A 12,272-nucleotide genomic window follows, 5' to 3' on the forward strand; every position below is an offset into this window, starting at 1 on the left:
TTCTTGAAGGGGGGGATAGTTCCTAGCTCTTGATGATTTCTTGAAACATACCTCAGAATTATCACCAAGGTTAATGTATTGCCCATTAATAAAACAGACTGTAAATCAAGGACGGGATATTCCATCTGGCACATAACACATTTATGTCATGCTTTCCTTGCATAAATGAAATAAAGATTTTTTTTTTAATATTGGAGTTTGTACACTAACATTCTGACATATGACCTTTTTTCATAGATTTGTTGGAAGAATAACTATAAGTCATCAAATTGAGGAAATTGTACGGTAAGTAAAATGTTTGTAAAGCTCACTTAGTGAAACTTAAAAGCTAAGTTATGGTGATTGAACCTGACTGTTATAAAAGAGCATTATCATGGAATGGAAAAGGGTAATAGTTTATTATCCAGATACTAGTTCAACTCCATAGTTAAGGTTGAGTCAAGTAAAACTAGATTAGACAGTTGAAATATTTAAACCTAAATTTACTTGTTTTCCAAAGATTATTTGTGGTAATTGTATGTGTTAGCTTCACCACTTGAATTAACTTGCTTTTTGTAAAGTTGGCATTTGAATGTTTCTAAAATGTGAGTATGAAGTTAGCATGTCAAATTTGTGAGAAGTGTTGTAATTTACAATTCTGTATCTCATAATGCAATAGTTACCCATAGCTTGATTATCAGAGGCACTGAGCAATCTCAGCTCCTGTTGAAATCAGTGGGAAATACTGGCTTATAAGTGCACGTTTAATAAATGTGCACTTTCCCTAGGTATTTAACTACTTAAATGTTGCAGAGCATATAATCCCATGTATTGCAGTAAATGCACATCACCTGTTATAGTGAACATGCCTGGTGTAATAGGTTTTCCTGTTCCATTGAAATAAATGGAATATCCATTTAAAATGCAGCAAAAATTATCAAAAGGGTCAAGCAGTAAAGAAGTTCAGAGGTTTAAGAACAGATTTTCAGCTGATATTAGCTCCCATATAGGCACCTAAAAGAAGTGCCCAGAGTTTCAAGAGTGCTTAGCACCCAGATTGCAAGTAGAGCTGGTGGGTGTTGAGACCTCTTGAAAAGTTGGTCCTCTCTGTCTTTTAAAATGTGCTTTTGTACATAATAGATTCATTAACAAACCAGTTCCTTCCTATGACTTGTTTGTTATTTTAATACCCAAGAAGTTCATTCTTAATTGTTTTCGTTGTTCAGGCATAGAGCTTTTATCTCTAGGGCCTGTCTTCTGTCCCCACACTTCATACAAGGCTTTGGGCAAATCATTTATTCACCCTGTACTTCAATTTACTCATCTTTAAAATTGGCATATTTACTGAGCTCACAGCCAAATTGGGAGCTTGCTTAATTAACATTTTATATAAATTTTTATATCTTCAGATAGAAGACACTATATAAGTGTTCAATTATAAACTTGTTAAAGAGATTATTCAGCTAAGTGGGAAAAGAGCTAAAAAAAAAAAATCAGAACCAGTTAAGAATGAACTTCTTGGACTGGTTCTGATTTTTCTTTTTTTAAGCCCTTTTTCCACTGACTGAATAATCTCTGAAACAAGTTTATAGTTCAGCACTTAGAGTGCCCTTTATTTGAAAATATAAAAATCTTTATAAATGTGAATGAATTGATGCTCTCAATACTGCTGTGAGGTTGGTAAATATGTCAGTTTTAAAGATGAGTACATTGAATAAGGGGTGAAAAAATGATTTGCCTGAGTTCTTTTCCAAGGTCTTGCATGAAGTATGGAGACAGAAGACAGATCTTTCAGTCCCAAAGCCTATGCCTGAACAACAAAAACGGGGCATTCCCAAAGGTTTTCTTTAGGTTGCGACCACATTTGCAGCTCTTCAAAATATATTATTGCCAAGCTTTTCATGTTCAGCTCCAGGATTAATCTCAGAATTAATTCAGTTGAAAACTATATCAGAACCAGTTTAAAGCATGTGTGAAGACACACTTACAAGACCACCAGTAGACAGAGCTTATATCTCCTTACCATCAAAAATAAACCAGTTCAGCCTGTACTGCACTGATTTAGCTAGCTCAGAATACACAGTTCAGCTGGTTTTATTGATTGTAAAACCAATTGAGTCCAGCAATATGGGTACAGCTTCTTAAGATAACATAATTTACCTGAATACCTAAAATCCTCTCTACTTCAAGTGTACTATATTGCATTGTTTTATTGTTTTATTAAAACTTTGCAAATCTACTAAGAAACATTTACATTATAAGAATTTTTACTCAAGTTTGGGTTGAATTCTTTCTAACAGTGATTTTATACGGAAAAAATTTAAAGCAACTGTCACAAACTCAAGTGCATAATTTGCACGTGCAGTTACTGTGGTTGTAGATGCAACTATGGCAATTGCTTGTGTAGCTATAGTTAGTCTAGCAGAAAAGTTTGTCTTTTGTGAACACAGTTTTTTAAATCTGGGTTATGTTTTCAACTGAACTTGAAGGATAAGACACTTTGTTTATGTAAATGGTAATCATGAGCTATTGTTGCTACTGCTTATGAAAGAGTGAAAAACCAACACTAAGCTGTACAGGAGGTTAATAAGCTGTACATCTTAGTGTTTAGTTTTTAATTCTGGTGTCTGCCCCTCCACTGGAGTTTTTTTCCATTTCAGTTTCTATTGGAACCACTTCAGGCAAAATAAGAAAATTTTACTTTTTTTTGCTTGACTTCAAGCTAACATTTTTGACAGTTTCCAAAGATGGTACAAACACTGGGATGGAACATATACATATCACTCTTACCTTAAATTAACTTTCCTGATAACTACAGCTGTGCTTTCCACAGCACCAATTTCAGCTAATACAAATTGATTTAAAGGGACCCTTAGAATTCAAAATGTGGTGATGTCCTAGATTTAAAAAATAGCCATTCTTAAATATTGTGCTTTAGCATTTTTTTTTTTTAATGTATCTTTCTTTTTAGACCTCTTGGGCCTGAAAGTCTTTTACTTCGAGGAGCAAGATTAAAAAACGCAAAAGAAATTTTTGGTTTGTAGACATCGAAACGTTTTTAACAGTGTGTCTTCTTAAAACATGTTGATGAGTTGTGGCCTAATTTTCCCATTCATCTTGAAGATATTTTAACAATCCTACTGGGGTTTATCTGTAGATGGGGTATGATTATGGCTGAAGGGGAGGAGACTATGACCAGAGAGCCCTGTGGGATATCAGATTCTGTCTTTGGGTTTAATAATGGAGTAACAAGAATCCATTAGCTAGGTGGCTCTGACACTGCTGTCTGTTTCCACTGTTTAAGACCCACTCTAGGGCATTTATATTCTGACCTCTATACCCTTAATTATAGATCAGGGAACAGTACAGATCTAACATTGAGCAGTATTAGCAAGTGCTAAAATTAGTTCCAAAACTCTGCTTTATCATCACAGAATGCCACTGAAATGTCTAACTAGCCTCACCATGGTGTCTGAGTGCACATTACAAGTAGCAACCCCTCTAATTTTTGTAGAAAATACCAAGCTGTACCTGAACAGAAACTGAAGTATGGTTCTGTTTTTTCAGGTGTTGCTGTGTATACGGGTATGGAGACAAAGATGGCATTAAATTACAAGAGTAAATCTCAGAAACGATCAGCAGTAGAAAAGTATGTATGTGTTATACTGTCTTATTTATGTGTAGAATCTAAACTCAGTGTTTCAGCAGTAATTAAAATAATTAATTGCCTATATTTTTGTCAGTACATAGACAAAGGGAGCTATTGTAAATGCTAGGTCTTCTGCTGGCTGGTGTAATTGTAATTGTAATTTAAATTTAATCTAATTTCATCACTTCATTACTTACAGCTTCATTTTGCAATAGTATGCAAAACTAGTTTGATTGCTCTCTCTTACAAGGAAGGATTAGAATAATAAAAATAAGTCAGTTTTTCCTGTAAGGCCCTGTTTGGCAGTCCTTAGGCAGCGACTACCGAAGGCCATGAATGCTACTCCAGAGTAGTCAGGAGGAGATTATTCAAGAGATATGAGGTGCTCCTTTCACCAGAGGTTCAGAGACTGTTTTACAGTAGTCCCAATCTTTGTCACTCTCTTGACACATCCTTTATTAGGAAGTTGCATCCTGCCCTTGTAGTGGGATGAACTCAGTCAAAGTCTTAATCTCTATCTCCTGAATCCTGATTTTTCTCCCCTTCTTATTCCATGTGGGTGCTTGTTCCTGTTACTTGGTCTGCGGTATTAGTAGAGAAGATACAGATTCTGAAAAGGAGCACTAAGTACTCCTTTTACAACCAAAGAGTTAATTATACTAATCTAGCCAGACACAAACAAATCTGTGGGATGCACAAGAAGCTGCTGTATCTTTCCATCCCCGCATTTAACATTTCCCGTGTACTGACATAAACTCTGGCCTTAATGAGTATTGACAGGGTTGAAAGGTGGTCACTGTCCAGCTATGGAACTGCATTTTCAGGTAGCGAAAAGGGAGCGGCCTTGGATTGGATCTCTGTATTGGTCTTCCTTAGTTCCTTCACATTCTGAAGTGGTATTCAGAAGAGAGGGTGTCCTCGGAACAAGGATAATAAAAGTTAATCCCCAAAACTCCAAACAGCAGCTGTTACAGGAAACAGATTTTGATACAGTGTTGCACCTTAATCTAACGTTCAATTTATAATAACTGCAGAAATCTACTGTAATTTAGTATACATTTTAGTCAAATGTAGTATTCCATTCCTGTTTGCCATTGTTTCCATTTGTCACATAGAAACTTTTCTGTTTGAAACAGATGCACTGAAAATATTTGCCAACAAAACATTTTGTCATAGTTAAATGTTAACATTGCTTTCATACATTAAGGAAAAAACAAAACAGAATATACTGAAATAGTATTTTTGTGTCCTCCTTCTAGGTCTATGAACTCATTTTTGATTATCTATCTAATAATCCTCCTTTTTGAAGCAGTCCTGAGTACAATCTTAAAATATGCCTGGCAAGCTGAAGAAAAATGGGATGAACCTTGGTATGACCAGAAAACTGAACATGAAAGAAACAGCAGTAAGGTAATATGTGACTATGTAAAACTACATATTGAGTAAATACACCCATAGATACTAATAGTATGTCTGAACCTTAGAATACTTCCATTCTTGGATTTAGGCATGGCAGCTGCATAGTCTTTCATAGATATAGTTGGAAATCAGTATTGCTTTAATCAGAGCCGGTTCCAGCTTTGTTGCCGCCCCAAGTGGCGAAGGAAGGGGGGGGGGGAAGCAGAGATCGGCGGCATTTCGGCAGCTGCTCTACCGCGCCGCTTCTTTCTTCGGTGGCACTTCGGCAGCCAGTCCTTCCCTCCGAGAGGGACTGAGGGACCCGCCGTCGAATTGCTGCTGAAGACCCGGACATGTCGCTCCCTTCTATGGGCCGCCCCAAGCACCAGCTTGCTGTGCTGGTGCCTGGAGCCGGCCCTGGCTTTAATTTAACTTTTGGAGGAATCCAGCTTTAGTTTTAGTCCTATTTCTGAAGTGGGGGAGCGCAAGCTGTCATTTCCTAGAGTTTTTGTTTGTTTTGGCAAGGCCCAGTTTTTGATAGGTTTTTGTTTTTAGTAGGGTGTGACGAACTGGGACTGTTCTTACTGTGGTCTGTGAATGCTGACAGGGGAGTGTGGCTAGGATAGTCTGCATTGGGGGATGGGAGACTGCCTGAAGGAGAATACCTGAGCGTGTAACATGAGAACCCAGGAAGGGGTTGGAGGCCAGTTGACACCTTGGCCCGGGAAACTGAACAAAGGCTGTGGGAGGGGTCGCTGAAGGCAGAGTGTTGGAAGCTGGCTGGTGAGATGGCTGGGAGGCAGAGATGGCTCTGACCTCCCAAGGGAGGCTGGGATGCCCTGGGACCCCAAGATGGACCTAACTGAGGGGGATCCTGTTGTCTGTGCCTGCAAGACCTGTCTTGGACTGTATTCCTGTTATCCAAATAAACCTTCTGCTTTACTGGCTGGCTGAGAGTCATGGTGAATCGCAGGAAGCCGGGGGTGCAGGGCCCTGAGTTCCCCCACACTCCGTGACATAGGGTATATTCACAAGGCTCTGTCGCAGGGTTCTGTGTGTTCATCTCACATTGTTTGTGGGTATCTTGCCCATCCTTTTATGTTAAAACAAAGAAGTTTTTGGGATTTTTGCCTATTTTGTGCACTGCCTGTTGCAGTGATTTTATTATCTTTTTTACTTTAGGAAATCCTGTCATGCTGGTATCATTCAAGTAACTTCCCTTTGCCTGTAATTTCACTGCTTTGAAGATATTGCCAGACAGAATTCTCTTTCCTTTAGAGTTTGAAGGGATTCTTTGAAGAGATGTTCTGTTGGATCTTATAGTTTACATCTCTGGAGGATATCCCTCCTTAGTCATGTTTTACTTTATTTTATTTTAAATTTCTGACTTGTTTTGTGGGCCTCCTGCTTCCCATGCAGTTCAGGAGCTTATAGGAAAGTTTGGGAGGGGGTGAAATTTTCAGAGGTACAGAGTGGAGTTAAATGCTCATTTCCCGCTGACTCACATTGGGAGTTAGGCACCTAACTTGCCTTTGTAATTTTGGAAATCTCCCCTCTAGACTCTAAAGCAGTGGCAGTTGGTGTGTGCTGACTAGTCATCATACAAATATGCAAAAGGATCCAAATTATTGGACTGAAGAGAGTTCTCCCAGGTTTCACACTGCTGCTGTAAAATAAAATGGAAGAAGATATGAGGAGCTCTCATTCAGGAACCTACAGTTAATGGAGATATCCCATCTCCTAGAACTGGAAGGGACCTTGAAAGGTCATCGAGTCCAGCCCCCTGCCTTCACTAGCAGGACCAAGTACTGATTTTGCCCCAGATCCCTAAGTGTCCCCCTCAAGGATTGAACTCACAACCCTGGGTTTAGCAGGCCAATGCTCAAACCACTGAGCTATCCCTCCCCCAATAATGTTGTATTGGTTTCTTTATTATAACACGTGACTTTCCCAAGGGTTCATGATGTGAATGTTCATGATTGAACTGGAAAAACATAAACATAATCTCTTCCTGGATGCCACTTTCTTGTAAATTACATTTATAGTTAAACTTACCAAATGCTTTACTCTTTAAAACAATCTTATTTAAAATTTTAATTTTGCAAAGAATTTGTTTCAAAATTGCTCAGTGGCCATCTTTTTAGTATCTGAAACTCCTTAAAGAATCTCCAGTTTTTTGATGTAGTCAGTCAAGTAAAGGTGTATTTTTTTCTTAATTTGTCTGAAGTAGTTGCTATGTAAATGAGGAGAACTTCTGGGGCCATTGCAGTGTGTTTGGAAAAAACAGGATAAGTATTTACTAAGCCATTCCATCCCCTCATCCTCACCTTCAAGGCTATATGTAACCGTGCCCCTTTCTTTGATGTCATTTCTTCCTACTTTTCCTTCTTAATCATCTCTTTTTCACTCTGTTGCTCCCTTTATCTTTCTTCCACTCTTGTCAACCACCCGCCCCTTTATAGCTCCATTAAATATGCAGTTTTTAAAGAATTCCTTCTAGCTTCTGCCGCTGCCTTTTTCCCAAAAAATACCTTCACACCCTCCATTTTCTGAGCTACTACACTGTACCATGTCTTTGTTTATCTTGTCAGTCTTAGATTTGAAAATCTTTAGGGCAGGGAGCCTCTGTTTTGTAAATCACCATGTAAACTTACAGTGCTGATTAAATAGTTATGCCAACATTCCCGAGTTAGGAAGAACACTTTTTATTATTAGCAAAATATTTACTACTTTTCCACTCTATTCCCGCACATTGTTCTCCTACTCCAGTATATTTCAATGGAGTTAAAAGGTATGTTCCAGTTCTTCTTGTCTCAAATATCTCCCTTTAAGCTTTCAGACCTTGGTAGGAATTTCCTCAAAGATAAGTTTAATGCTAAGATTGTCACACTAATTATCAAGATAATATCCAAAGAAACTGTAAAATTGCATTTCATCCTTGAGTCACACCTTTTTCAAAGTATGACTGAACTATGTTGTCATCCTTTAATATAGCAATTTCTAGCTTTTGTTACTTTGTATGGCTACTTTAATGTGATCTTCAATATCAAATGTAAATTATGAATACGATAGATAAACGGTTAACAATGTGGAATATCTGTTGCTTTTAACTTGTTTTGCCTTTCGTAATTTGTGGATTGTTAAAAACAGTCTGTGATTGGCTGTTTTGTGGAGTATGTGGTGTGAGTTGGTCATCTCAATCCAATTCCTAAAAAAAAAAAAAAAAAAGTGTTCACATTACAGAATTATCAGAACACTTAATATTGCAGCCTCCTTTACAGTCTCAGCAGAAAAAACATGGATTGATGGGCTTGAGAACTGAAATATCCTCTCATCACTAAAGGCAGTCTGTCTGCATCAGTCTTAAAGACACATTGCTGGGGCACTGTGGTGAAGCCTGCATTGTTGCTACTTGTGTTGTACCTCTTCTGTGTATATAGAGGACTTCAGTCTCCTCCAGTACAGACAATCTGATACCTTTCATAATGCTGAAACACACTTAAGTGACTACGTTCCGCTTAATGACTCTGATAATCTTTCCTTCTCTCTCTCTCTTAGATTCTGAGATTTATTTCAGATTTTCTTGCTTTTCTGGTACTTTACAATTTTATCATCCCTATTTCACTTTATGTGACTGTTGAGATGCAGAAATTTCTTGGATCTTTTTTTATTGGCTGGGATCTTGACCTCTATCATGAAGAAACAAACCAGAGAGCACAAGTAAATACTTCAGATCTCAATGAGGAGTTGGGACAGGTAACAATAATGTCCATTTTTTACTTTTTGTTTAAATATCAGTGTTAAATAGTAAGGAAAAGTATTAGTGACTTCATATTGACTCTATTTTGAGCAACTCATGAATTTGAAAATAAGATCTGCATATCTGACTTGATGGCAGAAATACATATTTGACTTTTTTTTGTTTTAATGTTAGCAAAATAAGTTTGTGATATGGGGAGATGGTAATAATTTTTCTGTATTAAATGTACATGATTCCAATTTGTTTTCTTTCATATTACTCTAGGTGGAGTATGTGTTTACAGATAAAACTGGTACATTAACTGAAAATGAAATGCAGTTTCGGGAATGCTCTATTAATGGCATCAAATACCAAGAGATCAATGGCAAACTAGTTCCAGAGGGGTTGACTGAGGATTCCCCAGATGGAATTAGACAGAGTCTTGTAAGATTTTATTTTTCTTCAAACTGAATAGATGCTGATTAATATTTCAGTTTAAATATTCTCTCTTGGTGTGTTATGTAGAAGAAGCAGAACTTCTGGAAGAATTTCAGGTAATAAAAGTGATTACAGAAAGTGGTAGATGTAGGACAGTTTGAGAAATTTGATTATTTAAATACCCTATTCTGTGGTACTGTAGAGTAGCACATCTTGTTTTAGAAAGATAAACTTGGCTTATGAACTGCTTTGTCTTTCTTTTTATAGATGAAAGAGGAAGAGCTCTTTTTGAAAGCAGTCTGTCTGTGTCACACAGTGCATATCAGTGCAGATCAAACCGATGGCATTGGTGATGGGCTCTGGCATGCCAATGGAATAGTGTCTCAGCTGGAGTACTATGCTTCCTCACCAGATGAGAAGGCTTTAGTTGAAGCTGCTAGCAGGTGAGTTCTAAGGCCAAAATTGTGACAGGCACAGCATGGCCTACAGCAGCTTCAAAAGTTAACGGAGATTTCACAGCCCTGTGGCTAATTACTACAGTTTACTGCAAAGGGGTTTTATATACCATACACACACACACCATCCAGGCATTTTTTTATATAGAGAGAGTTTTACTTCTGGATCAATTGATAGAAAGTAGGCAGCCCAGGGATGAGGTCAATGGGGTTTGTACACATCACGGTTCCCTGGGCACAAAGAGACTTAGGGGAGCACTTGGAGACTTAGGCCTGGTCTACACCAGGGATGGGGGGGGGGAATCGATCTAAGTTACGCAACTTCAGCTATGTGAATAACGTAGCTGAAGTCGATGTACTTAGATCTACTTACCGCGGTGTCTTCACTGTGGTAAGTCGATGGCTGACACTCCCCCGTCAACTCTGCCTGCACCTCTCACCCTGGTGGAGTACTGGAGTCAATGGGAGAGCGCTCGGTGGCTGATTTATCGCTGCCCGTCAATCCAGCACGTAATGTAGACATGCCCTCAGGCAACTCACATCCTTCACACGTAGACTGTGATTATTCGCCTTTTAGCAAAGTCTTAGACTAGATTCCTAATGAGGCATTGGGACATTGCAGAATATTTTACTAACTATTACAATTAAATACTCTGGCTGCAAATGTCTTAGTTTTAATTCTCTAGTTTTATAATACTCCAACCTTAAAATTGGATTGCTGTTTAATAGTTTCATCAGTTATTTTAAAAATAAGTTAGGCTACATTACCAGGACCTGTGAACACTTTGAATCAGTTGATCAAGCTTAAACAAAGCACACTGTTTTAATTGTCATGTCTATGTTTTGTTAATATTTAGGAAGATGCTGCTATTGCTGAAATGCAGTTATAATTAGGCTTAGCAAATTAAAATCTGTTATGGAATATGTAAAGTGTATGTTTAGAATAATAAAGCACATAATATACTTTAAGGTAGACTGTAGATCTGTAGAAGTATGTAGTATTGCATCATCTTTACTACAAAAGAGGCATAGAAGTATTGAGTATTTTTAATTTTCTGGAAATTAGAATATCTTTTTTCAGGTTATGTAATACTTTTGCATTATTTAAAAAATGGCTCTTCCACAGAATCTCATGTTGATGAAAATAGCAGGTAAACCTTTTTTTCCCCCCACATTTAGAGTTGGTGTTGTATTTACGGGAACTAATGGGGAAGGTATGGAAGTGAAAAGCCTTGGAAAACCAGAAAGGTATTTCTTTCATATCACATTTATTGTGGTTTTCAAAGGACAGAACATTAAATAATATGGATTAATATAATGTTATACTTTATATTATCTTTACCCTTCTAATTGGAAAGCATAGAATATTTTGTTCCTCTTGCTTTCCCCGTAACTGCCGTTTTCTGAAACCTTTGCATATGATGTCCTTGAAACGGTAGTATTCAGTCTTTTTTAATGAGAATTAAATACATGTAACAATGGAAGGTGTGTGGGTGTATATGTATATATATGTGTGTGTGTGTGTGTGTGTGTAATATATATATATATATATATATAAAAAAAATCTACTGGTATGTATGTTACACTTGTCCTCTGTGCCCAATCCACAGATAATCTGAGCCTTGTTACAGTTCTCAGAGAACCTGGTTCTTTAGCTCAAGTTGTAGCATCTCATGCTTTCAGCTCGGGAGGTCCTCAGTTCAGTTCCTAGGGTCAGTCAAGATGGCAACTGTCATACATGCGCATTTTGATCATGTCTCAAATTTTTCAGCAAGCAGTTGAGAATATATGGATATTTGCATTCTCTGCATTATACCATAGAATTTTTTGTCTTGGTCTGATCTCTCTTAGTAATAACATGACTGAGGTCAAAGTTTTCAAACCTCTTAACTTCTTTCAGAGCTCGTAAATAACATTTTCAAAAGTGACTTAGACACTTAGGATCCTAAATCTTATTGAAAGTAAATGGGCCTTAAGTTCCTAAGTGACTTAGCACTTTTCCAAATGTTACCCCTTAAATTAATACAAGGTAAGGCAGCAAGCTAGCAGCTAATAGTAAAAGTAACTTTCCAGGCCCAAAGCTAGTATTCAGTAAACAAGATTTCCATTGGAAAAAGAACATACTTAACTCTTGCCAGACAGAGGCTACTAATACACCACTGCTGAAAAATAGCAGTTGAGAAAGTATGGATAATCGTCCCCATTTTACATAGTATAGTTCTTATAGAATGTCTGGAGCAGAATAGGGGTTTGGGAGACATTTTTATAACTTGTATTTAACTGCTTCCTACTGGCATTTGTTTCTAAGAAAAGCTGCTTTCCTTTCCCCTCCCTCTCCCCAGGTATAAATTACTTCATGTTTTGGAGTTTGATCCAAATCGTAGACGAATGAGTGTCATTGTAGAGAGTCCTTCTGGTAAGCAGCCAGATCTTGCACAAAGTTGTAATTTGTAAACTGCTAAATGGTGCATATGCTCAATTTTTACTCTGTTTTTTTCTTAGGAGAAAAGCTCTTATTCACAAAAGGAGCAGAATCTTCCATTCTTCCTCACAGTAGAGGTGGAGAAATAGACAAAACAAGGATTCACGTAGATGAATTTGCTTTGGTAAGTCA

The 12,272-nt window shown here is 37.6% G+C and overlaps 1 protein-coding gene across 5 annotated transcripts in view; it reads left to right on the forward strand.

Moving 5' to 3' along the window:
* Positions 1-12,272, forward strand: part of ATP11B (ATPase phospholipid transporting 11B (putative)) — a 105,695-nt gene that overhangs the window by 33,879 nt on the left and 59,544 nt on the right. For all 5 annotated transcript variants that reach the window (XM_054038790.1, XM_054038792.1, XM_054038789.1 and 2 more), the window contains exons 8-17: positions 238-285; positions 2,951-3,015; positions 3,547-3,628; positions 4,888-5,038; positions 8,585-8,782; positions 9,051-9,209; positions 9,471-9,646; positions 10,838-10,906; positions 12,001-12,074; positions 12,161-12,264. In XM_054038790.1, the coding sequence (XP_053894765.1) occupies positions 238-285; positions 2,951-3,015; positions 3,547-3,628; positions 4,888-5,038; positions 8,585-8,782; positions 9,051-9,209; positions 9,471-9,646; positions 10,838-10,906; positions 12,001-12,074; positions 12,161-12,264 (1,126 nt within the window). The remainder of the gene's footprint in view (positions 1-237; positions 286-2,950; positions 3,016-3,546; positions 3,629-4,887; positions 5,039-8,584; positions 8,783-9,050; positions 9,210-9,470; positions 9,647-10,837; positions 10,907-12,000; positions 12,075-12,160; positions 12,265-12,272) is intronic.

Source organism: Malaclemys terrapin, chromosome 9, assembly GCF_027887155.1.
Source record: "Malaclemys terrapin pileata isolate rMalTer1 chromosome 9, rMalTer1.hap1, whole genome shotgun sequence".
NCBI lineage: Eukaryota > Metazoa > Chordata > Testudines > Emydidae > Malaclemys > Malaclemys terrapin.